This window comes from Neolamprologus brichardi, chromosome 7, assembly GCF_056152115.1.
Source record: "Neolamprologus brichardi isolate AB-2024 chromosome 7, ASM5615211v1, whole genome shotgun sequence".
In the NCBI taxonomy this organism is placed as follows: Eukaryota; Metazoa; Chordata; class Actinopteri; order Cichliformes; family Cichlidae; genus Neolamprologus; species Neolamprologus brichardi.
In genome coordinates, this window is record NC_142110.1 from 60,406,075 (window position 1) to 60,433,867 (window position 27,793).

The 27,793-nt window shown below is 39.5% G+C and overlaps 1 protein-coding gene across 1 annotated transcript; it reads right to left on the reverse strand.

Moving 5' to 3' along the window:
- Window positions 1-1,064: 1,064 nt before the first annotated feature.
- On the reverse strand, window positions 1,065-27,689 carry xrcc4 (X-ray repair complementing 4). The gene is made up of 8 exons (XM_087844010.1): window positions 27,566-27,689; window positions 23,121-23,258; window positions 21,228-21,418; window positions 17,382-17,548; window positions 16,641-16,772; window positions 16,261-16,400; window positions 9,976-10,117; window positions 1,065-1,579 (listed from the first exon to the last, which is right to left on the reverse strand). The coding sequence occupies exons 2-8, from the start codon at window positions 23,254-23,256 to the stop codon at window positions 1,477-1,479; spliced, it is 1,011 nt and encodes a 336-aa protein (XP_087700136.1). The 5' UTR covers window positions 23,257-23,258; window positions 27,566-27,689; the 3' UTR covers window positions 1,065-1,476.
- Window positions 27,690-27,793: the final 104 nt, after the last annotated feature.

Here is a 27,793-nt window from a genome sequence, read left to right on the forward strand (position 1 = left end):
ATCTGAGTGGGACAAAAAAGAGGAAAGTATAGATAGGCTGAATTTGGAGAAGTGCAGAGAGAGACTTTTCTTTGTATTACTGGCAGAAAGACCTGACTCCTGGGCGGGATGGCTTTGGAACCGTAACTGCCTCATATTCCTTTAACGAGTGTGATTTGTTTGGTAATGTTGTTCTCGCACTCTGTAGGAACACAGTCTGCAATGTATTTAATCGGTTAAGTGACGACAAGTTAACATCTGGACAAGTGTATCAGTAAGAGCAGGGGGAGGTTACAATGAAGGGTGTTCCGGGGGGGCAAGGCAATAACTGTCTTAACTCAATAATCAGTATGATTGACTTTTCAGCACTGTGGAGGAGTCCGTAACGCTAATCAGCAGATCATGAACGCACACACGTTCACCGAACATCTGTACGGACTGTGGAGTAGTGTTTTATGCACTTTAATAGAGAGCCAAGGGCTTCTGCAGTTCATGTTCAAATTACGAATATCAATGCAGGGTCTTTACAATATCAGGCACTGCTGTTGTGATTAGGTACTATAAAAGTGACACTGAATTAAATGTGAGAATCTTTTTCTTGTTTATTATTTTTGTGTGAAAATTACACCAAGCATTCATTCAAACCATATAAATCTTTAAAGTCGAATTATCCTGAACCTCTAGAGATGACAAAATACACAATGAGAGTCTAAAGCAGATTATACATGATACCAGGTGGGTATCCTTACTGCTAAAAACCAGCCCTGGAATGGCGGGGCTACATCTGCAGCCTGTCTGCAGTTCAGGACACAAGCATTTCACTGCATGTTCACTATATGTTGTACTGTGTATGTGACAAATAAAATAAAGTAATTGTAAATGTATTGATGACTGGTTGTGGGTTTGATCCCTGGCTGTTCAAGTCCTAAGCTACAGCCCGGTGGCTTAGGAGTTAGATCAGTTCTGCTAATCAAAAGGTTGGTGGCTTGCCAAATATCCTGGGGCAAGATATTAACCCTGATGTATCCATCGGAGTGTGAATGTTAGAAAGCACTAAAAGCGCTTTATAGATGCTTCGCTTAAGTGCTCCAGAAGAGTAGAAAATTATGTAAGAATCAGTCCATTAACTATTTGTTTTCACTTTTTATTTACACAAATATCAAAATTAGTTGTTGATGTGTAGCCTGCAAAATATATCAGAAAAAATGCATTTCAAAGAAGTCCTGAGCTAATGTAAACTTTGGTAAAAACATGTTTAATTTTACTATTCCAAACATTGGTCATTAGTGTACTTTACTATAAAAAAGCAACCTCTACAGTGCTCTATAAAGAATCACCAAGCATCTCTCATCAGCATCCATTGAACGCCTTTTTTGCAGTGCTTTATCCTTCCATATAGATACAGCACTAGGTGCATTCAATCACAATAAAAATATGATGCCTTGGCATTTCACTGCTGTGGTCTTGTCTACGTCTATAAGGTGCAGACGTGGAACATCAGAATTCCTCAAAAAGGTCTTCCACTGCAGAACTTGCTGCAGCAACATCTGCAGAGAGCCGGGGAGTCTGATGCTTACTGGATCCTGCAGGGGAGTCATTCCTGTCAAACACACACACACACACACACACACACGCACACACACACACACACACACACACAGAGACAGAAAAGAGGTCAGTGGGCTAATGAGACTGGTTTACAGGACCGTTTTCCTGTTGAAACAGGAAATATGTCATGTGCTCTATAAGACACAAGACAAGAAACACATGGGCAATGTGTGTGTGTGCGTGCGTGTGTGTAACTGTGGCCCAGCAATTCCCCTACTTTAAGTGTTCTACATCAAAGACATCACTACTTCTGTTTGTTTTTGTGCATTTCCACATAGAGGCTCATGTTCTCCACCAGTTTAAGTCTGATGATGTTACCTCCCCAAAGAAGATTTTGTTCCTGTAGCATAAGCGTGTGTTCGGTCTATATACATCATAGCTGTTGTATGTAATATTTTAAATGTTATGATTTATTGTTGGAAAATTGACAAAAAATGTCACATTTGACCTCTGACATGGTTAAAGCCATAGTAAATCAATATCGAGCTTTTTAAAACTATGTTTCATACGGTTGTTGTTTTACATACAAGCATATAGGGAATGATACACACGGGTTTTAAATATCATGTCACATTTGAGCTCTAAAAGGAAATAATGCCCAGACAGTGAGCTGCCTTGGTGGAAGGTCACACTGAAGGTCTTTAAAACTGAGCTTCATCAAGCAATAAATATTTTTTTACATTTTATACTTTAAACTAGTTAATCCATAAGCAGGGGCAGATCTAAAGGGGTGGCATGGGGTGGCATGTAAGACCCTAAAATGATCTCTTGCCACCCCTAGTGCTACCCTAGTTTTGGACATGACGATGTTGTTTGTTATAATAAGATAGCATTAACACTTTGAGCATAGCTACAGTTAACCCTGAATATAAATTCTAAAACTGAATATATTACCTAGTGCCCCCTCCCACTCACCATTAACAAATGGGGTTTTTTTTCTTGTTTTTAGTAGCAAGTGATGCCTATGACTGTGCCAGAGCACCTTTTGAACAACACCATGGGAATTTCACATTTCACACAAGTGGTTGGTTGTTTGGAAATGGAAAGAAGGTGAATGTTATTAACCCTCTGGGGTCAAAGGACACGACACACCTCCAAATCACATGACTGATTTAAGCTGACATAGCAACAAGCTGCAGCCACCCTGACTCTCTATTTCAGCTTGTTTTGAAGGTTCAGACTCCAACGTGAACACCAGTTTTACATTTTAATGGCAAGCCACTAAACCCAGATTTACAATTTAAATTATATACATATACATATACACACACATATATATACACACATACATACATATATATATACGCAGACACATACATAAGCAATGCTTTTTTTCTGAATACTATCATCAGGTTTGTGCAGGAAGAAATGCTAAAGAAAGCATTTTCTAAGGACAGCCCGAAAACAGTAAAGAAAGAAAAGAAGCCACCTCTCTCCTATTGGTGAAAAAAATGATGAAAGGAGGAGTGATACACCTGTTGTCAGGCCTGCATATGTGTTTAAAAAAAAAAAAGGCTTTGATTTGCCATCCCATTTGATTTCCATGCCACCCTAAAAAAATTTCTCTAGATCCGCCCCTGTCCATAAGAAGTTTCCTGCTTCTGCGTCTGTCATGATTCTTTCTTCTCACTGTTATGCCTTTCCGGTTTTGACTCTGCGGCTTTCTGTGTCTCTTGTGTATTTTTCTCTTTGTGGTTATTTGAATATGAAGTTACAGGCCACCCCAACCCAGGTGGTGAAGGTCATCTTCATGTGAGATTCTGAGAAAAAAAAAACCCAAAACATGAAATCGTTTCATCAATAAATACTGGTTTTGTAATTTTTCTTTTCTTCGTGTGACTACCAACAGCGATTCTATGCTACATTAAAAGATTTAAAGGGCTCACAAAATTTAAATGATCAGCCTTTTAGAAACCATGGTGACACCATGTGATGTTTAAGTGTGGAGATAAGAGAGGACAAAAGGGGTTCGTGAAAGCTCAATGGGTAACAGAGAAAAGAAATCAAGAGGGGATCAAGGGAGAAAAAGTGATAAGGAAAACACAAATGTGGGCCAGCTGGTCACACTAGTGCTTTAAGAGTCTCCACATTTCTTTGCATGACATCTTGATGAATAGAAACATATATTAGCTTAGCAAGAAAGCGGGCGTGACGGGAGGGTGGGGGCATACAGCCTCTGCCATTAATGAGCGTGTTATATCTAATTGGTTAACTTTGGCAAAGCCATAGGTGTATGAACTCCTTATAAAGTACTTTAGCAGCATTCCCACCTGGAAACTTTATTTACAAGGATAATGTACCTTTGTTCTGCATTTCCACTGAAGGCTACAGCTTTGTAGATAAGGCACATTAGGCAGCCAATATATCAAAAACTGAAAGCTGTTTTATAATGTGATTTCTCTATGTAGCAATATCAAACTTATCTGGTGCATATCCCAAAACGTTGATTCTGTTCATCGGGAGATAGTGTTTTCAGTGGGAGAAACGTTCATCCAAGTGACTTCTTCAGCCTCAGCTGAAAGCAGGTTTCGCCAATCTTATATTTGCACAATGACTGAAAAACTAGCACCCCTGAATGAACTGGGAGGTCAGTTCCTTGATTATTAATATGCAAATTCTCATGACCATTGAGAGTTGTGTGTGTGTGTGTGTGTGTGTGTGTGTGTGTGTGTGTGTGTGTGTGTGTGTGTGTGTGTGTGTGTGTGTGTGTGTGTGTGTGTGTGTGTGTGTGTGTGTGTGTGTGTGTGTGTGTGTGTGTGTGTGTGTGTGTACGCACACAGGTGAAACTCATAAATTTAGAATATCGTGCAAAAGTTTATTTATTTCACTAATTCAACTTAAAAGTTCAAACTAAAATATGATATAGACTCATTCCTTTATTTTTTTTATTTTGATGATTATGGCTTACAGCTTATGAAAACCTCAATTTCTCAGAAAATCTCAGAAAATTAGAATATTTTATGAAATCAAAACAAGGATTTTAAATAGAGAACTGTTGGACCTCTAAAAAGTATGATCATACATACTTGGTTTGGACCTCTTTTGCATGAATTACTGCCTCAATGCAGCATGGCATGGACGCTATGAGCCTTTGGAAGACCAGGTTGCTTAAATAGCAGCCTTCAGCTCTTCTGCATTGTTTGGCCTCATGTCTCTCATCTTGTTGTTGGCAATGCCTCATAAATTCTCTCTGGGGTTCAGGTCAGGCAAGTTTGCTGGCCAACCAAGCACAGTGATCCCAGTGTCATTGAACCAGGTTTTGGTTACTTGTGGCAGTGTGGGCAGGTGCCAAGTCCTGCTGGAAAATGAAGTCAGCATTTCCATAAAGCTTGTCTGCAGAAGGAAGCATGAAGTGCTCCAAAATGTCCTGGTAGATGGCTGCGCTGACTCTGGACTTAATAAAGCATAGTAGACCGTCACTGACAGATGACATGGCTCCCCAAATCAACACAGACTGTGGAAACTTTACGCTGGACTTCAAGCATCTTGGATTGTATGCCTCTCCACTCTTCCTCCAGACTCTGGGAACTTGGCTTCCATATGAGATGCGAAATTTGCTCTCATCAGAAAAGAGGACTTTAGACCAGCAACAGACCAGTTCTTTTTTTCCTTTAGCCAAGGTAAGATGCTTCTGATGTTTGTTGTTCAGGTGCGGCTTGAGAAGAGGAATACGACATTTGAAGCCCATGTCCAGGATCCGTCTGTGTGCGGTGGCTCTTAATGTACTAACTCAGTCCACTCCTTGTGAAGGTCCCCCACACTTTTGAATCTCCTTTTCCTGACAATCCTCTCAAGGCTGTGGTCATGCCTGCTGCTTGTGCATCTTTCCCTTCCACGTAACTTTCTATTTATGTGCTTTGATAGAGCACTTTGGGAACATCCTACCTCTTCTAAGAGACCATTTAAAGGGCTCACTATGCAGGTGTTTTGGATTAATTAGCTAATTAGACTGTGACGCTTTAAACCTAAAATATCGAGAAAATATATATATATATGACTTAGACTGTTTTCAAAGGACAAAGGATGTATAAACTCTGTGTTGATCCTAGTATAAATCAAAATGAAAACACTTGTGAGACCCTCACAGTGCCATGGCTTGTAGTGATTATCTGTGATGGCTTGGAGCGATATTTGATCGTTTACAGAACCAGTCCATGTGTAAAAGGGAGGAAGGATTTCACTGTAACTTTCTTTTAGTTGCCTTTCATGGGAAAACAGTCCTCTGTGTACACAAACAATTATATCCTAACCACATGTTCAAAGATCAGGAGAGGGAGATGGGGTAGTAAACTGAAAACCTCTCTTTATTTTCAGAGGAACTGAGAAATCCTTCTTTCTTTCATCAAACAAAGAGTTTGGGTTAGAAATATGTGTATTGGTGAAGTAAAGAAGAGAATATGGGAAATGGTTAGTTTAGTGTAGGAATACATATTTACTGCAAAGAGCAGAACAGCTGCTAGCCTGCAGTACTGTGAAAAGCTCACTTCTTCACAGTTTGTATCCAAGGAGTCAGACTTTCTTGTATTTTTGTGCTCAAGTGCTCTTGAGCAACAGTTCTCCAGCTTTTGGCATTCCCTGCTTTATCACACATTTTCAGTCCTTGTACCTAACCAATTTGACAAAAATGGATTCTTTGTTAAGCCACTGATCTCTAATCTATATATCATTCAAGTATAAATATTTTGTTAAATACAAACTTGACTGCTTTTATACACCTGCTTGGTGCTGCTGGAGTCACAGTGAGGTTAAGTGACACAAAAAGGAATTTCCCAAAATGCTGAGCACTCTTTTACATTGCCAGCCATGCTTCTGTTTATGTGGCTCTTTCACTATGTTAACTTTTCCTCATCCTGGTCTCCATCTTCTCTGTGGAGGTAACAGTGGTTAATAGTCACCACCAGGAGAAGGGCCTCTTTTCTGCTGTGTGTGCCAGCTCAGAGGGGGGCAGTTTTAGCAGCCACTGCAGTGATCAAACATCCAGCAGCTACAACTGTACATTAGCTCACTGCTGCTTCTTGTTAGAGAAGGCAGAACTGGTAATGGGCAGCAGTAACAAATCTTGACAGCAGCTTTAAATGGATGGCAACACTTATCTGCATGTGGCATGTTTTACAGTCACTGGCACTCTGAGAAACTTGGACACAGTATATTTACTCTGTTGGTAGGGACTGCTACAGGAACAATGTCAGATTGAGACATGCTTTTAAGAATATTTTCTAAACAGACACCTCCAAAAGAAGCTGGCAAATGGACGAAACGGGAACAAGAGCAATGGTATTGAGAGGTTTTGGATGTGCAGCAATGGGGCTTTCAGAGCAGTGTGATGGTCTGACTGAGCTTGAAAAGAGGGGCTATAGAAACAACAGCGAGGAGAATAGAAGAGAGTTGCACAATTGTTTCTTTGGCTCCTCACTTCACATGCTAGAACTCCTTTGACAATCCCCCACCCCCATCCTAGCAGCCCCACTCCAAACTGTCTTCAAACCAGACAATAACAGCATTCACTGATATCCAAGATATTAAAAGGGTTGATTATGAAAAAATATATATTATCCACTTATGTAAAAATAAAGCACATTCTTTTAAAAGTGAACACACATATCTGAATCCTAATCCAAAATTTGTGTTACAAACATTTATCCAAATCTGCACATTGCACAGACTGTATATAAAAGAAGGATGTGGCTTCCATGCAAAAAAGTGCCTTAAAAATTAAAAGCAAGCAAGGCATTAGGGGTCTCCTTTAGTTGTCTCTACACACTGGGCTTAATAACACAAAGATGATTCCCTACAGTGAATGTTTAATATTTGTAACTACCAAGGGGTAAGATCAGGGGGAGAGCTAGAGAAATTTTCTTAGGGTGAGAAGGAAAACAAATGGGGTGGCAAAATCAAAGCCTTTTTTTTCTACACACATATGCAGGTGGTTACATATTGTTAAAATGATTCAAATGCAGTAAGTATACACATTTTTCCATAAATATAGTCTATAACTTAATTATTTTCTGTAGCCCACATAATTAAACATTTTAGTTACATAATACGTGCAAATTTTGATTTTATGTACTGCATAGCCTGCTCAACTAGCTAACTTGAGTTTCACACTGTTTTTTGTTAGAAAAATTGTTTCACAAAATGTCAGAAATTTGCACTGTCATGAACAAAGTTTTAAACCTAATTTTTCATGATTTGTTGAGTTAACCCTCTGAGGTCCAAAATATAACTGGCTATTTTTTCATTGACATACTGTATTATCACAACTCATCTGAAATCACACAAAAGACATAAAATCCTAGTAGTAGTTTTTTTTTTATTGTAAAAACCACAGACATGTTTAGTAAATTATTTTTATAACTTGAAATGCAAATATAAATTGTTCATTTTGGAAAACTTATGCACACATTTTGCAGCCAATACACCTGCTGTTTTTTAAATTTTGTACAACCATTTAAAAATACTACTCTAACTGAACTGAGAGAACAATCAGGTGTCACAATAAGTCATTAGTGCCCTCACTGACACAAAACAAAACAACGACTACACAACAGACTAACTACACAAGAGAACGCAACACACTAACTACACACTCCACGCTAAACGTCACAAATCTCCCAAATCTAATCGCTATCAATATCTCTCTCTCTCTCTGTCTTACTCGCTCGCTCTGTCTCTCTGCCGTCACTCCCAAAACGTGCCCCTCTTCCTAAACAACCAAATCCCACGTGTTGACTTTTTTTAAATTGGTCGACATGGTACATTTTTCCACCAATAGCAAAGAGGTGGCTATTTTTTTTTCTTTACTGTTTTCGCGCTGTCATTAGAAAATGCTTTTTAAAAAACAAAAACAAAACAAAAAAAAAACGTGACAATAGTATTTAGAAAAAAGCATTGCTTATATATACTTTCTAATCATAAAACTCTGGATTTAGTGCCCTGTCATTAAAATTTAAACACTTTGAAGTCAGAACTTTAAACACCGGCTGAGACTCTGCGGCTTGATGTCAGCTTATATCAGTCATGTGATTTGGAGGTGCGGCATGTCCGTGGACTCCAGAGGGTTAATGACAATCACCCTCATTCCATTTCCAGAGCGTAACAACCAACCACCTGTGTGAAATCTGAAATTCCCATGGTGTTGTTCAAAATGTGCTCTGGCACAATCACAGGCATCACACGCTACTGAAAACAAGAAGAAGAAAAAAAAGCCAGTCTGCGCTATGGGCTGAACCACTTGTTAATTGTGGAGGGGGTGGACACTATGCAATATATTCAGTTTTAGAATTTATATTCACTGTTAACTGTAACTACGCTCAAAGTGTTAATGCTGTTGGGTCTGTGTTTCCACATGCCCCGCTAGTTTAGAGACTTATTCTCACGAAGGAAAAACAAAGCAACAGCGGTCCATCGATTTACTTGCGCAAGGGAAGCCTCGTCGGTATCTCAGGAACACACTTTGAATCCTACCACAAAATGACCTCGACTCCGGCCTCCGCTCGCTGCCTTTTATTGGAAAAAACCGTTACAAGTTTGCACAAGCACCTCCCCTCGTAAAACCCCCCAATGGTTACAAAGACAAGGCCCTATGTGTGTGTATGTGTAAGCACCTGTATGCATGTGCAAGAACGTGTGTGTGTGTGTGCGCGTGTGTGCGCGTGTGTGTCATGGGGGTGCGTTTGTGTAACCTCCTGCTGACCAAAAGGATCATAAAAGCAGGAAGCTTACAACACAAGAAACAGATCTGTCAGATAGAATGTATCTACAATAAAACCTCCCCCAGCACAGAGTGGCTGGAGAGGTGGTCAGGATCAAAGGAATGGCTTTGATCCTACTGCTTGAACTAAGACTCTACAAAGTTAAGAAACACAATGACAACATTCAACAATTAGACTTAACAAATGCTATCTTGTTTTAATAAACAACACTGTCATATGCAAAACTAGGGTGCACTTGGTGTGGAAAGAGATCATTTTAGGGTGGCACATACCACCCCATGCCACCCTTCTAGAGCCGCCCCTGGGTAAGATTAGGAAGAGAAGGGATGATGGATGGAGGAAAGGAAAATATGACACAGCAGAAAGGACTGGGACATTGAATGATTAAAAAACAGATCAAGCTCTTTGTGTTCTGCTTTTAGTTCCTCAGCAATAGAGGGAGATGTGTGTGTGTGTGAATTATGACAATCAAGTTCATTGATATAGAATGTGTTATTTCAGGTGGAGCTGTCCTTCCCTGTCACATCTGAACACATTTCAACAGACCTAGATGATGTGTTTGAAACTAAAGGCAGCGATGTTAAGTAGGAGGAGCTACTCTGAATACAAAACAAAGTACAGCAGCATAACCAGCAGTGATCTTGATGTGAATGAGGCAGCGCAGAGACACTCATACCTTTTTCTCTGAGATGTCTCTGGGTTTGGTCGCTTTACTGCAGCCTCTGGGGCCCTGAGGTGACGAAAGCGCCGTTTGCGAGACGGGGCCACATCTGTGAGGTCACTCAGGCTTTCATCCAGTGGTCCCGGAGTCGGTGATTCTGAGAAGAGCATGGAGTCAGGAGAGTGGAAAACAGTAGTCAAACAAAATGAGAGCAATCTTACTATACTGATGATAATCTTTGTACAGTATGGACACCATTTCCTCCTTAACCAGTGGGCCAGTCTAAACAAAACTTTGCACCAACATTGTCACACATACAGCAACTATTTACATCTATGTATTTTTTTAAAAAAAATATTCATTATAAACCCCAGTTCTTTGGATTTTTGTATATATTATGTTCATTTCATTGCCCCCCTGCAAAAGCAATGATGCGGTCTCTATTTGTGTTTGTTTTCATTGTGTCACGTTCAGTGGATGTCATCTGTAACTTAATGGTTTGAGTCACAACTAAATACAGGATGAAGGATTGGAAGAAAGTGCAGCACGGGTGGTTTTTGCTACTAGTCCCATTGGATTAGCCCACTGAAAGAATCTTACACACATATTTTCCAACCTTAAATGGAATCACCAACTAATCTAATGTTTAAGTAACACATTTTGAACCTTAGCAGCAGTTTCTACACTACACAAAACAGACCCATGCAGACACACAGCATTTCACAGAATTCACTTTACCCCTTCACGCCCCCCTTCCCTACTAGCCATCTGAGTCATTGTCGTGGCAACAGAAAAAACACAAATGGTGCAGGTTTTGCCTGGTGATGGGAAGGGAAAGCCCAGCAAGGAAAACAGCATCCAAAAATTGTTGACGTATAAAAAAGAAATCTAATCTGGAAGTAAACCATTTCAAAGTGGAAAAATCATGAAAGGCAAAAGTCCCCTAAAAACCTCTTGCAGTGTCTTTATTGCTAACTTATGTTCACTACTTACACTTACATACTTGGCACACTAATTACATCCATGCCATCTGGGAGTAAAAATCTAGTGGCTGATGAAGGGTAATGTCAATGGTAGAAGCTGCTTATGTAACACTATAGTTACTTAAAAAAAAACTTAACTTCACCTTAATTTACTTCACTAAAACATTTAAAGGAGCTCAAATAATTTGGACCAGAAGGTATGGCTATGTACAGAAGCAGTGAAATGAATGAGACTTCAACAAAGGGTTGAAAGTCGAAAGGGTGTGAAAAAAAAAAAAAACCTGACCTGTCAGTGAAATAGGACACACCAAGTTTTCAAATAATTACACTTCAATATTTAGTAGCACATAAAAGTACTGCTTGTAACATTAATCTTGTTTACAATGGAAAATAAAGTAGTGAAGTATGTAAAAATCTTCACATTGGTTTTAAATGCTTCTTCAGTGTTAATCTCAATAGTTTTAAAAAAAAACATTCTGAATAAAAATGTTTTTCTGCAAAATAAAGTACAAAACATTGTACAGTATTTCTTCAGTAAAGGTTAGACATGTTTTACTTACAGTGAACTCATAAAAAGTGCAAATAAACCATGGAAAGATAAAATAATTTGCTCACCGATCTCACAAGATGAGACCACAGTAGCATGAAATGGCACCACCTCTAAGCCCCGACTTTCTACAACCAAACATTCGTGGAGAGAAGCAAAACTGGATAATAGCTTTGAACTTAACGCATCACATCATTAGAGTAGTTTGGACGCGGAAGCAGGGTTCATATGTCATCACTTAAAGACCGGATATCCCACCTGCTGTGAAAGTTTTAAAGCAGTACAGTTGTTATTATTATTACTTGTCACATCCTGTTTATGACAGTTAGAAAAAATTACATTCATATAAGAAGTAAAATTGTCTTGTGTAAACTAGAGATGGCACGATACTTTTTTATGTCCGATACCGATATCATAAATTTGGATATCGGCCGATACCGATATGAATCCGATATAGTGTGTTTTTTAATCAATAAAACTGTTTTGTTTTTTTTAAATATCTTTAAATAATTCAAACTCAAGTTAAAAACAAAACAAAACACTAAAGCTATTCTGTTAAACCTGTATGCAAAAAATACACTGCACCCAAAATATTTCATACTTCAGCAACACTGATCAATCTAATAAACCTAAACCTACTCCATCCTCCCTATTCTGGTATTTTAAAGAGTAAGCAACCTAACTAATAGGGTTGCAAACTCCCAGCAAAAAAAGAAAAAATAGGGAACCACCCTCCACCTCATGATGCTTAATCGATGTAATCAACTTTAATTTGATGCAGTGTGAAAGAAATACACAGAAATCTATTATTTTTCAAGAATAATTAAATAGATTCAACATCTTCCTTCAACAGAACTGCAGACTGCACAGATGGTATCTTCCCAAAGGAAAAAGTACTATAGCTTACTAGGGTATATTAGACTTAACAGTTACTATATACAGTCATGGACTTCTATACATTTTACATCAGATTAAAACTTTGGGTGTAAGATTCAGATAATTATTTATTAAAAGCTAGATATTTTAAATGAGAATAAGAAAGAAAAGTATTTCTTTGTGCCCCCTTTTCCCTGTTCATGCCCTATCGGCCCCCCTGGCTAAACTTTGCTAGATCCGCCCCTGCACAGTTAACAGCCGTCAGCTACGTAGAAAAGGATCCTGGTGTAGAAAGTAAATAAATTCTAACAACAGATTATCAAGCTTAAACGTGCTGCTGTTGTTCAGCCGCTGGTTTCCTCTTTCTGGCGTGAAGTGGGCGATAAACAAACAAGAGACACGGACTCGCACAGAAAAGCCGATCAGCTGATCATTGATCAGTTTCATGATTGAAGTAGCAGCAGGAGAGGGAGAGAGAAGAGGCAGTCGCTCCATATATCGGTTGTTAAGCTTAACACTGGAATGCTTTACAAACATTCAGAGATGAACTTACACACTTGCTTTACTTCTCTCTGGGATAACTTTCTCAGAGATGAAATGCCGGATTGGTAGGCTCAAAATGCTCAACCAGACCACCGACAGGTCTCGCACGCCACAGCCGCTCTATCAGGTGATGCATACTGCTCCGACGTGTTACGGTTATGAGCCGAGTTACGCCATGTCGCAAGTTTTGTGAGATGCTTTTTTGATATTTAATGGATCGGATTACATTTTTTATTTATCTCCGATATCCGATCCAGTAATTTAGGTCAGTATCGGACCGATACCGATACGTAATATCGGATCGGTCCATCTCTAGTGTAAATTGTATATGGTGTTAAATAGGCCTATACTACTGTACTTTAATGTTGTTCATAAAGGTGGTACTTTAAGAGCCATATATTTTAAGAGGTGGTATTCATTGTGAAAAGTTTGAGAACCAGAGGTTTTACATATTCTTTTCAATGCAACTTTTCATTGTCACTCAAAGTACCAAGCATTTGGAGGAGCGTCCTATAGAACCTCTCAACGGCATTGGCTCTGGGATGATACAGTGTTGTACGTATCTTTTTCATGCCATCAATCTTGCATAGTTTGCTTTTGTGTTCAATTCAAAATCGGGGCCCTGATCGCTTAAGTCTGTCTGGGACACCGTTATGAACAATAAACCTTTCCCAGAAGACTTTTGCAACAGTGCATGCTGATTGATTGGGTGTAGGGACAGCCATTGCGAACTTAGTGAAGTCATCAATCATAACTAATACATCTTTTGTGTTAGACTGCTCTGGCTCAATAGATAGATAAACTATAAAGAGTAACTCGAGGGGACTACCTGTCTGAATGGTCATGAGAGGGGCTGCCCTCTCACGTCTACACTTCCGGCAGACATCACACTCACACACACTGATCAAGTCCTCTGCTAGCAAACGCTATGGCCCTCAACTGTCCATCCTGAAGTTGGTAAAGAGCTGCATCGAGGTCAATGGTACTAGCGTCCGTGTGGAGGATATATGGGAGTTTGGGGCATGCAAAACCCAACGCTGGGGCTGAGGTAAACGTTCAAACAGATCATTTGTGAGTCCATCTCTGGCCAAATGGCTCTTTTGGTGAAAACAGTTCTGGCACTGAATTAAGCATATTTGTGACACAATCTTTCCATTCAGCAGACAAGTTACTTCCAAAGTCAAAACTGATCTTTTTAGACTGAGTACGACTCTTCTGACTGGTCTGAGGGTTTTGGCACCTTCTCTATTTGTTCTGTATGTAGGACTCGGGTTAAGGCATTAATGTTGGCTAACACACAGCCTGAAGGGACAACAATGTTGTGATTGGTTTCATTTTTAATACAACTGGCAGTTAACAGGGCTTCTTAGCTGGCAGGTTAACAACACCAGCAGACCACTGGGCAAGGGAAAGGCTGATGACTGTTCAATAATGGCTCACCTCTCATTAATGGAGTCGGGGATATACACTGAGGCTTCCAAAACTGCTGTCTGCCCTGCTTCCACCACACACTTAAAGGTGTTTATTGAAGTCATTACATGGACGCACACTACTCTGCATTTCATAACTGCTAACTGAGGTCATGGCTAGTTTCTGAGTAGGAAAACAAAGTCTCTTAATAGTCCAAACACACTTAGCTCCCACGACAACAGCTCCCAATGATGTATTTTAAGTCATAGCTGACAAGTCAAAGTGTGGAAATGCCCAACGTTTGCTGGTTTGCCAACTTTAGAGCAATAAATGTGAAGGTGGTGGTGTTTCAGATCTGCTCTCAGTGACATGTCACACTCATCTTAACAGGTGTTTTCCATCAGCTAGCAAAGTAAAGAAAAACGGTAAAAGCACTTCTCCGCCAAACTCCAAAGTACAAAAATATGTAAGTAAGACTCAGATTAAAATGGACATGGCTTCATGATTTTTTTTTTTATATTTAATAATATATGTGCAAGATCTAAAAGTAGACAAACTGAAACCAGTAAAAGAAATGAAACAAACATTTTCCTGAGAATACATTATGAGTGAGGAGAAAAAGTATGCAAACCTCTAGGATTACCAGCAAATTTATAGCAGAAATTAGAGTCAGGCCTTTTAATCACTGGGATGATCCAGTACAGGTGAGCACCTTGTTTTTATTCAACAAAATGACTTGAAGATCGGCATTACCCTCTACTTGAGTCAGGGAGGTCACGAAGGAAGACAAGGTAACTCTGAAGGCCCTGAGGTTCTCTGGTGTTTAGGGCAGGGCTAGAAGGAGAAAGCACTGCTCTCCAAAAAGAACGCTGCTGCTCATCTACAGTTTACTAAAGATGACATAGATGAGCCACGAGACAATGTTCTGGATGGATGTGGCCAAAATAGCATGTTTACTTTAAATAAGTGTTCAGTTTGGAGAAAAGACAATAACAGAATTTGGCATAACTACATCAGTAAAACACTGTGGTGGTGGTATTATGGTTTCTACCTGTTTAGTTACCACTAAACCAGAAAAGCTTGCCATCAATGATATTAAAAGCTAGGAATCTTTCAGTAAATTCGCAAGGAAATTATCGTGACATCTATTTATGAACTAAAACAAGTTGGTCATGATAAGAGGAGCACAAGTACCTCCTGAAAGGAATGGTTTAACAAGAATGTTTGGAGATTAATTTAAGAGATTAATTAAGAGATTAAGATTAAGTTTACTTGGTTATTTAATTTTCTGTGGCAGCTTCTAAGAGCAGCTCCTTCTTTTCTTATTGACGTTGTGCCACACGGTTCTGTTTTGGGTCCTTTACTGTTTCTGTTATATCTGTTACACACTTACACACTCTTCAACACACTTTGAGCCTTTTTAAATACACTTCTTATCACTGCTACACAGATGAGATTTAGTTGTACATCTCTTGTAATCCCCAAGATACTTCTAATCTATCCCACATAGGCGCTTAGACTCTATTAATAGTTATTTGGATGACAATTTTCTCCAACTTAATGAAGAGAAAACAGAAATTCGTTTTTTGTATCCCTGACAGATTGATGGCTAAGGTAATGGAAACTCTAGGTCCTCTTACCTCTTGTGCTAAAGTCAAGAACATTGGTGTAACTTCAGACTCAGTTTTCACTCTGGGTGTTCAGGTTGAGGGCCTGCTGCCTGTGCATCATACAAGGCTGAGAACTAAAGGAGACAGAGCTTTTGTAACCCCAGACTCTCGAAGTCTCTTCCTCTGAGATTGAGAACAGTCGATTCTGATCTTTTTAAAAGCAGCTAAAAACTCACCAACAATGATTCCCAGTTTGATTTTTAGTAATTTGTTTTGATGTTTTGACAAAATTGTACTTAATTGTTTTTTTTCCCAGTGTCACCAGTCTTACCCAAACTGGTGGCTGGAGTCGACTGCGTCTCCACTGGATCCTCATCAGTACTGCCTCCATAATCATCCTCTTCAACACCATCATCCTGACCTCTTGTCTGACCTGGCTTTACTGAGTCTTTCTTTCTTTGGTCATTACTCCTGTATCAGAAACCATACATTACACATGATTCACTCAGACTGCTTAACATAACTTTTGCAACAGAGAAATCAGAGGAATGTTGTAATTAAGGAAAAATACCCTTGACCTGTTTAATAAGCAATTATGGCATATATTTCATTTTAAAAACGCTTGCCTTGAAACTCACAGCTAAAAAACTACTTTTTAAACATTTGGAAAAGCTTCAGTGTTTGAGAGTCAATGTGGTATAAGCAGTGCACCTCATTTCCTCCAGGTTTGTGACATCCTGCTGGAGACTGCGGATCTTTGCTTTCTTCTCATTCAGAACCAGGACAAACCGAGAGTAAAGCTCTGCCTCCAGGGCTTCCTTACCACCAACGTAACGCTTCAGTCTTGAATGTACAGAAACAAAAAAGTTCTTTAGCAAACCAAAATATATACTAATTAGTCTGTGTAATCTGGAGAATTAGTGCTAGGACCAAATAGAATTGGTCCTAGCACGGAACCCTGTGGAACTCTATCGTTATTCTTAGTGTGTGAAGAGGACTTTTAATTCCTAAGGAGATGATTTGTAACCTGTACTAGAGCTGCTTCTATCCTGTAATGAATTTTGAAACCTGACTCAGCCTCTTCAAATATAACAATGTTTATGGTGACTCAGGATTTAGAACAGGTAGTCTACTAGTGTAAAAGGTTGAGAGTAAAAAACAAAACAAAACATTTAACATGGACTAAACTAGATGATCATATTAAAAATGCTCACACTTTATGACATTATATAGAGCCAAGGATAGAAAAAAAAACATCTGAAACAGAGTGTGCAGTGACAGGAAGACAAAGCAACAGTTTTCTGTGCACAGAAAATATTCCTGTATTTTCTGTGCACTATGTGCTAGCACAAGATTACATACTCACACCTTCCACAGTTTGTGTGGTTTGGGTGTAAAGTTGACTTTACTGTGATTTTGTATGCATGTGTGTTCATCCGTGCATGTACTTACTCTGCAGTGATGTGTTGCTGTTCTCCTCGAAGTCTCTCGTTCTCCTCCTGTAGTCTCTGGTTGTGGTGCTGCAGGTTATTTCCCCTCTGCAGACTGTAAATCAGTAAACTTCTCACTGCCTCTGCTGGATCTGGGACGGCATTCAGCAGAACGTAGCCCAGCCTGAACTGGAAGAAAGGAGTGAAAAATCAACCAAACAAACTGACTTGTTTAGTTTTGTAAAGGCAGTCACTTTGTGTGTTGTCATGGACCTGTATTACTGCCACATGTTCATAACATATTTATCCAAAATAACTGACAGATGATTTGATATTCTTGATAAGATCTTTAGGCTGTCATAACCATATCATAACATGACAGCCCTACTACCAAGTATTTCATTACTGATGAACTACTAAATGTAATTTGAGAGGTTAAATACTAAAGAAAGCCTATCAGAGAGAGCGAAAACTTAAAGAATGAAAAAAAACTAATCAAAACTGTCTGATTTGACAGTATTAAAGTTAAACTACTATGTTTAGACTTAATTTGAGGTTATGGGCCATCTCACTCACATCACAAGCATAGTGATCAGTGTCCTCTGGGAAACAAACGTTTCTCTCAAACATGTTTGCATTCACACAAAGACATGGAGCACAAATGTGGGTATCAGCTCTAACTTCTGACCCCTGTGATCCACAGCTCTCTAAATAACTGTGTTTCATGGGGGGAGTAATAGTTGTGTGTCTCCAGACTGGATAAGAGAGATAAACAGCAGAAACTCAACACCAAATGCTGATATAATATCCCCCACGTACTGTTTTAATTAAGTAGCAGTTCCTGGATTAATCATTTGATGCCAACTTAAACTACCCACAGACTACAATGTAAAAATACTCAGCTTCACAGCATTAAAAAGCATCTTTAAAGCATGGCACAAACAAAAGAAATAAAAAGTGTTTTATTCTTGAAGGATAGTTTTCCCCTGTGTTTCAATCAACACAGCCACACCGCAACTTTAAGTATCAACAAAGCCAATTGTGGTGAGTTACAGTTACAATTCGGCTCTTGTTCGGGTTGTATGAAGGGAGAATTACGAGACAAACAATCTTTTCTTCTCTGAAGTGGAAGACTTTACATTTCACTATTTACTCACTTTTGGACGCAGCTTCAGCAGAACATTTGAGGAACTGCAATTTCTACTGAATAGACAAACCAGTAATTTATCCCTTACTGCATTTCCACACTTTCTGTTTTTTCTCAGTGTCTAACCTTTGCCAGCTATTACTTCATCAACTCTTACAAATGGTAAGTAAATAACATGTGACTGAAATATTACATATTGAAATGAAAATGGCTTTTCTAAGACGCTCTGGGAAAAACGTTCTAGTTATCTTCTCGTTATATTCACTGAGTTGGTATTGTGCTCTTAGTCATCATAAGCCTACCTCCAACTGTTACCTGAGGGCTTATGTAAGGGGCAGTAGGTTGTAAAGCTGCTAATCAAACTGGATGTTGTTGACTGGTTTTAGGCACTAGCAGGCCGGCTGGACACAAAATATTGAGAGCAATATCGTCATATTCCCATGTCGTCATAGCAACAGTACTGTTTGGAACTCTGACTCACTGATTCACATAAATTAACAGCTAGACACTTTTATTTCAGGACTGGCCCCCCACTTACTCCAAATTTACAACCAAGAAGAGTGAATGTTGCATTTCTCCTTTATCCCCCACCTAATAGTCTAACACTAAAAATCTAAGATGTATTCCCATTAACAACTAATAATAATAATAATAATAATAATAATAATAATAATAATAATAATAATGGACTGCATTTATATAGCGCTTTTCTAGACAGTCAACGCGCTTTACAATTCCACCATTCATTCACTCTCACATTCACACACTGGTGGAGGCAAGCTACAGTTGTAGCCACAGCTGCCCAGAAGCGAGGCTGCCATCGGCCCCTCTGGCCAGCACCAGTAGGCGGTAGGTGAAGTGTCTTGCCCAAGAACACAACGACCAGGACAGACAGAGTTGGGGATCGAACCGGCAACCTTCATAATAACATTATATTATGCACATTTATGCACATTTTCAAGGGTGTCAAAAAAAAAACTAAATTAAACATAGAAACAATTTAATCCCGGCTCTTCAATTCAGTGTTACATTGTATAGTTAGGCAATTTGTTATTAGCAGCCCTGATGCAGAACCTGAGAGCTGTATATGGGCTTCTAGTTGATCAATCTGTTGTTTCTTAAAGCCTCATCAGAAATGGAAGGAGTGGCTTAACAAACAAACAAACAAATACAATTTTCCTCTGAAATGGTAAATGGACTGATACTTATATTGCACTTTTCTACCTGGAGCACTTAAAGCACATTTCGCTACAAGCTTCATTCACCCAATCACACACACATTCATCCACATGCTGTTTTTTGTACGCAAGCTCCTTATCTAATATTCACACACTCAAAACTCAGGTTTCAGTATCTTGCTCAGGAATACTTCAAAACGCTGGAATGGTAAACGGCCCGCTCTACTACCTAAACCACAGCTGCATAATAGCTTACAGCACCTGGTATTCACCCATCTGACCTTGCTCAGCTTCTGAGATCAGATAAAACTGGGCGCGCAAATAGTCAGATACAAGGACTGGAAGGAGTGAAAAGGAGAGAAAACGCAGCCAGTGTCCAAAGATACCATCTAAAATACTAAAGTTAGTCAACCACTTCAGGGAGCACCTATGTCCAAGTGTGAGACTCATTTCTGGGATCTGCTGGCATTCAGCAGAGCTTGACAGGAGCAGAAATAGGGAGACATTACAGTGAAGGCTCATGTTATGACTCAAAAGCTTATGACAAATGAATAACTGGGCTTTTCTCTGTTGCGGAAGAAAAGCCTTGGCCACCTCTAATAACACATTGCTGCACACGTCAGTAAACTGACACATGGTACTTTCATTTTTTTTTTAAAAATTGCAACATAGATTCATTTCCCTTTTGCTGTTATGGAAGCACTCAACATTTCCATTTTTTCACAACTACGATGAGAACATAGGCCCTGTGTCTAAATCTTGTACGTGTATTCACATAGTGAACCTTTAAAGAAGCATTGCTCAGTCAACTACCAAACACCATCACTCCGTCTGTCGAAATATGAAACACCAGCAGTGCAAATATACTAAAGGTCATACTTCATAAAGCCACTAATCAGTATTAAATGTGAAGCCACAAACCAAGAACAAAGATTCAAACGACAAAGAGCAACAGAAAATACAAGAAACAAATCAAAAAGATTGATAAAACTACAACAAATAACCACAAAATATGAAGAAAGAGAAAAATAAGCACACTACAGAGATACAAAGTAACCACAAAAAGACAAAAAAATACATTGAGGAACCATGGCAACCAGAAAACATGGTAGTTTCATTTAACCTGCAGAAAAGTAGTGCAAAAGTCAAAATACAAGGCTTGCTGACATTTAACTAATCAAAATGTTTGAAAAATGTTAGAAACGTGTGAAACACATCTAAAGCTGGGCATACACTGTGCGATTTTTTCAGTCCCGTTATTCAGCTCCTGCTCAAACTGTACGATTGAATCACAGGGGTTAGAGCTCGTTGTGAGGTGTTAATCGCTTCTCGTTACCCCATGTATACTACACGATGCACAACACACGATTAAGGCGAAACTCGATCCCAAAACCGTTGCTCGACTGAAAAGTCGACTCAAAATGGGCCAAAAATGGGCCAGCTTAACCACACTACACTGTTTATCTAACCCACTGCTATCTGGGTGTCATAGTGAGATATTAGGGAAAGGGTGACATTCATGAGTTAGACATGCAGCACTTACTGAGATATCCTTCTGCATCTTCTCATATGTCAGTGTCAAAGTGGGACTGTGACCTGGGGGATTAGGTGTCAAAGTGAAGTTGTAGGTGTTCGAGTTTTCTCTCCCTGTAAAGGCTTGCTCGATGTCCTCGATATATTTTTCCAATGTCATCTCCAGTTCCTCTGCCTCATTGCACACCACTTCACCCCTCACTGTATAGGAAAAATGAATAAAAAGAGCATCACGTCTAAAATTAAAATTAAGAAAAAGATTATCCCAAATCCTCTAGCAGCTAATTCAGCATGTTACTCAATGAGATGGAAACAGTGTTGATTTTTGAGGGAAAATAAGTGTACAGTGGGCACATTTAAGTTTAGCAACATCAGAATCTGTTACTGTTAATGAATTGAGGCTGGAACCTCCAGTGCTAAAAAATGCAGCCAGACGTTTGGTCCAGATTGGACAATGTATGCGTGAATTAGAGCAAATAAAATTTGATGGCGAATAATTGAAATTTGCCAGGGCGCCACGGCCACGCCCATTGACAAAAACTCAAAAGCTCTACAATTCAATATTGCCTAGGTCTGTAGTTTAGACTGACCAAATGTGAAGTTCATCTGATAAAACCCCTAGGAGAAGTTCTCAAAAGTACAACAACTGGAAATGGGCAAATCTGTGCCAAAATGTCACATTCAACTCGAAGTGGCGGTCTTTCTGTTGGCTTTGGGACATGGGTCTATCAGACCCATGGATTTGCATGTTACACACGTGTACCAAATTTCATACAACTATGTGAAACCCAGCACGGAGATGTAATTTTTCCTCACTGTATAGGGGGGCTTGCCGAGCCATTTTGCCCCACCCATGTCTGAAACAAAATAATAATAAAATTTTCACCAGACTTGACACGTGTGCAACATTTCATGAGTTTTTAAATATGTTAAACCCTCCAAAAAGCCACTTCATTTGCTTTAATAATAACAATAATGAATGGAGTGATTACAATAAGGCCTTCACACATTTTGTTAATTACTGTAAATACAGGGCTGCTGTGGTATAAACACTGCACTGTGTGTTGATTTAATACATTTACTAAGCACTGTGTACATCCCAGAACCACCAACTTTCCCATTAGTAGATGACCTGTCCTACATCCTGAGCTACAGCTATCCCTCAAATCAGTATGTTACAAATTACTGATTTAAGTTTCACATATATTTCAAGAATCGTTAGTTTCTGAACTGAATCAACCAAAAAGGTCATTCAGTTCCTCTGAATACAGCGGTTTTCACTGGTTTATAGTCATCTGGTTTTTAGTCATCACTCATCCAACTGACTTCTTGAACCTCTTCAGATTCAGACTGTAGAGACAGAAGAAGTCACTTGGGTCTAGATAAATGGTATCAAGGATTTTTGTCTGAATTACTGAGCTTGCAACAAAACATTCTTTGTCATTATTATGTCATTTAGCATTTTCTAAACTAATTTTCAGCTTAGCATGCAGCAGCTTTCTGAAGAACAAACTAAATTTATCTATCAAAGATATAGCAAAAACTTTCAGAATGGCCAAGTCAGCTACACCAGAACAGCAGAAAACAACTTGGCCCCGTCACACAGGCCCAGGAGCCCATTAGTGACCCCTTGGTAACCACCGGTTGATAAGGAAAAATGTATTTTCAGGAATGATTAGCAGGTGGTTACTGGAGGTTGCCAGCAGTTGCTCAGTGAAATTGGTACCAATTACCAATGTCCCAGGCAACATTCATCTCAAAGGACTTTAAGCCTTTGAAGTTTATCTTGAGCCTCTGAAAACTGAGGACTGTGTATAAAAATGGCATGTGATACAAAAGAGATAAGAGTATATAATATAAGGTAATAAACTGTGAAGTCATTCTGAGTAATTTTTGTTTTTACCTTCCCCTCTCCATGCATCTTGTCCATCAGTAAGCAGCAACTGGAAGCCGGTACTAAAGTTGCACCCTTCCCAGTCCACCCGCAGGAAGTAGGAGGTGTCTGAGCTGAGATTAATTTCACGCACTGACGTGTGCATCCCTGCAGACAGACAGACCACAAACTGATTAAAAGATCACTTAAGTTTTCCGAGTACTTTAATAGGTACTTACTACTGCATTTGGTTAACATCATTTTATTACATCAAACCTTTCAATGGCCCCACGTGTGAGGTCAACATGACAGAAATGTTTGATTACAGGACAAAGACGATCACTCAGAACAACTTTGTACTGATTTCCCTTTGAGGCTGTGGTGTCCAAACACAGGCCTCGAGGGCCGGTGTCCTGCAGGTTTTAGATGTGTCCTTGATCCATCACAGCTGATTTGAATGGCTAAATGACCTCCTCAACATGTCTTGAAGTTCTCCAGAGGCCTGGTAATGAACTAATCATGTGATTCAGGTGTGTAGACCCAGGGTGAGATCTAAAACCTGCAGGACACCGGCCCTCGAAGCCTCGAGTTGGCCAAGCCTGCTTTAAGGAATTAAGTCGAGAGGACATACCACCTAAAAAAAATAAAATAAAATAAAAAAAGATTCAAGTTTGTAATTGTCTTTTCATTGAAGCGCATTTCTGGATTCCCTCATCGAGCAGCCACATGCTTGTGCTCTTCATTAGAGAAAAAAAAAATGACAATGTTTCTATCCACTGTACTTGACCTGTAACTGTACTTGTCAAAGTGGTCAATAATTTATTTTATTTTATTTTATGACATAAAGAAATATAGATAGATAGAGTGAGCTTGTCTCATTTTGCAACTCTTCATCATTCTCTTACATACAGAAATTAAGAGACCAAGAGGTTCTTGAATGCAAAGTATATTTCAGAAAATAAAATAAAATGGTTTTTACTTCTTTGGTTTTGTAAATTTGTAATTTTCTGTATGACCATGGTCTGATCATTATTGATGTCAATCTTTTGAAACTAAAGCTAAAACTCTGGCTCTTTAAAAGCTAGAGACTGTTAGCATGGGGATTGGCAGACCTGACGACTGGATGCGTTTCAGCAGGAGCAAAGTCCCAGTAGGGGATGGGTGTCGTTTTGTGGGCATGCTTGATGTTGCCTTACACATGTTCCAGTGCCCTATCCCACCAGTGTCCTGCCGGTGTAAACATATCTAATATTTCATGACGCATAGCGGAGTTCCCCGGGAAGGGGAGAATGGCAAAAAAACTTCTAAGACCAACAGTTTAAAGAATGAAAAGCACAGATAGTGGTTGCAGCAGACACTTCTTATTTTTAACACTCTGCTTCAATTCAGCTCTTTGTATGTTATGACTTCGTTCTTTTCTGTGGGTGACTTACAGACCAACAAAACCGTAAGCAAGAGCTGCCCACAGACCAGCTGTAGCACATACTTTGAACACTGCCTTCATCTGACAATAGATGTCACTCGGACATCTGTGCAGTCAAGATCTTGAAGGACTGCATGCCAGCTCTTCTCACATCGGTGAAAACCACCTCTCCCCTCCTCTGTCCAACCAAAAAATGTACGCAGATGGTCATAAATTTACAGGACAATAAATCCCAGACAAGCAGGAAAGTCCAGACCTTCAACTTGTCAGCGACCTCCTCCGGCTTATCCAAAGAAACATCGAAGCACTCCCAGGCCATCCAGTATATATATTCTCTGGGTCTAGTCAGGGGTCTCCTCCGGAGCCTCGTCTCACTAGGACATGACTAATTGAACTCACCCTGTCATGAAGGGAAAGCCCATCCACCTTTCACAGAAATCTAATTTCCACTGCTTGTATCCATGAAGATGGATAGTGCCAAAAAAAAAACAACTGATGAAGAACAGTCGCAGGTAACAGAGCTGGTTTTATTTAAAGTTTTCTTTGGGATCCGGGGAGACATTGACATGCAGAGTTGAAAACAGTCTTAATTTTTCAGTGGAATAAATTTCTTGTAGTGCTACCTTTAACAGCAATAGTTTTACGACAGGTTTTGCAAATTTGCAAATTGTTCGACATCCTCCTTGTAAAATCCAAATGACAGCTAGTCTAATTCCTACAACAATGCTCCATCTCGTGGTAGATGGTTGCATAACATTTAGGACACAACAGGGTATCAAAGGGTATTCACTAATTACCAAAAAATAAGTATCTAGTTTCATTCCAACTTAGGGAAACAAAAAATACATCAAAACTAGAAACCAAAATAAAAGAAATGAATTAACCTCACTAAAAAGAGTCAGTTGCTATAAGCATACGCATGGCTGGATGTCTCAGCTTCACATTACTTTCTCTGATGTTGTGGAATTCAGCCCTTCTTTTTGTCACAAAAAATTGGCAGACTCATTTGCTGTTTAGTTCAAGCCAAAATGATTAAAAGAGAGCTTGTGTCAATAGGATCTAAACAGAAGAAGCTTTGACTCTCTACAGGTCTTTCAAGCCAGGGGTGGCTCAGGTGGTGGAGCAGATCAGCTACTGATTGGAAGGTTGGTGGTTCGATCCTTGGCTTCCCCAGTCTCCATGGGCCCAAATATCCTTGGGCACAACCCCAAGTTCCCCAAGCGTTCATCGGAGTGTGAATGTTGGTTAGTTTGCACTTGTGTTTAGAAGTGCTTGTATGAGTGGGTGTGAATGGGGTGAATGAGGCATGTTGTATACAGCGCTTTGAGTACTCCGGAAGAGTAGAAAAGCGCTATATAAGAATCAGTCCATGTGGGTCTCCTGGAAACCTGTCCTCACACGGTCTACAAGACTGCTTTTCGATTTGTAAGAGTGCTGCTATTTTTGCACATCACACTTCAGAGCATTAACATAAGCATTTAGTACTGAAGCAGATGTTGGAAGGATGTAATTAAAGGTGCAGTGCTCATAAAACATGTCTGGCTTCATGGTGCTGCTTGTCCATCCAACAACCTTCTCCACTGCACACAGCCTGTGTTTAGACCTAATTAAAGGCTGTGTATCAGTGCATTAGAGCAGTTACATAGTTATGATAACATGGTTGTAAAAAGCTCAACTTGGCCATGTTGCCACTGTAGCCAATACAGTAGCCAAAATTGACATTGCCATTCCAATGAATCACATTTTAATGTATGTGACTAGAGGCCAGTTATAGCATGCTTTTTTAATTAATTTTAATTTAAAGATCACAAACAGAATTGGACTGTTGGAAAGCCTTAAACATCACCAACTCTTAAACATCAACATCAACACAGAATTTTACAAACTGAAAAAGGAAAAATAAAAACTTGAGCAGACTCTTCTGAAAATAAGACCTATGCAGTAAGTCCTTCAATTTAATGCCCCTTTACATGTATTTCAGCCCAGTCCATTGTAAATGGCTAACAATCATTTACACTCACTTTCATGCCTATGATCAATTTATAATGACCAATCACAGTAACATGGATGCTATTGTACTGTAGGAGGAAGCTGGATTAGTTGAAGAGAGCCCACAAAGACACAGGAAGAATATGCAAACTCCAAACAAAAAGAACGCAGCAGGGTATGAAACTTCTTGCTGTGAGGTAACACTGCTAACCACAGCATCACTGTGGCCTCCTCCATAAAACACACAACAGTAATTTAACAAAACCAACTCAACCGACTCAATTTAAAAATAGAAGGTGACACACTAACTGTGTCTGATCTCTTTTCCAGATCGTCAGGTTGTGCTCCCACATCTCGCTCCTGTCAGGTTACAGCTGAATAATTAGCTTAACGAAAATTTGAGTAAATGATGACAACAGACGTCATAAAATAACATATATAGAGCTCCACTGACGACGGCTTTTACTCACGCACGCAGTTAACTCAAGGTGAACATACTCTAAGTTGATTAAATTTACTCTGATCAGCTGTTCTCAAACAGAAAATTCAAAGTTGCCCATCTCAGAGGTGATCAACTCAGAGTTTATTTTTAAACTCAGACTTTGTTGAACAGGATTTCTAGTTACAGAGCAAGTGTGCTGAGCAGCAACATTTGGGAAACTAACATATGTTCGTTTAATGTTTTCTCACAGTCCACTCTAAGTATTAGGGTGTATGTCCAAACAACTGTCCCATGAATGATTAAAAGAAATGCGCTCCTTCTCACAGTTGGACGTCTGTTTCCGAATCAAACAAACTTCTTGCTGCTTCTTGCAGGAAACTCAGTCTCAACTATTAAAACGCGTCAGCGATCTTTGCTTTTCCAAGACTGGCGGAAACTTGAGATTTACACTGAGAACAGATCCTGCGACTGCACTGTATGCTAACATGACAAGAACAAGCAGCTAGCAGATGCTAGCGAGCTCAGCTCAGAGTGAGACACGGATTGTTTGTAAACACAAGCACGAGGGTAGAAGTGCTCCTTCACGTCTATATGAGAACAGCACATCTATTAATGTCCTACCTTCAGCGCTTCAGCTGCACCTTTATGCGTCCGCCAATTTGTTTTGGGTTTTTGTTGACAAGCTGCACCGGGAACGTGGATGTACGTCATCACCCAGCGACATCCAGCAACCAAACAGATGAGGTGTGTGTGTGTGTGTGTGTGTGTGTGTGGTAAGAATGATGGGGAAACTACGAAAATATCGCTCAAGACTCAAGAAAAAGAAAAAAATATATACATCTCTCCAGG

What these genes read in the sequence shown, in the direction of transcription:
- xrcc4 (XM_087844010.1), bottom strand. Translation starts at nt 23,256, where the DNA reads ATGCACACGTCAGTGCGTGAAATTAATCTCAGCTCAGACACCTCCTAC. An exon ending in AGATGCAGAAGGATATCTCA is followed by an intron (nt 17,549 to 21,227) that starts GTAAGTGCTGCA and finishes CCTTTCTTCCAG; the next exon opens with TTCAGGCTGGGCTACGTTCT. An exon ending in GACTCCAGCCACCAGTTTGG is followed by an intron (nt 10,118 to 16,260) that starts GTAAGACTGGTG and finishes TGCTCTTCTCAG; the next exon opens with AATCACCGACTCCGGGACCA.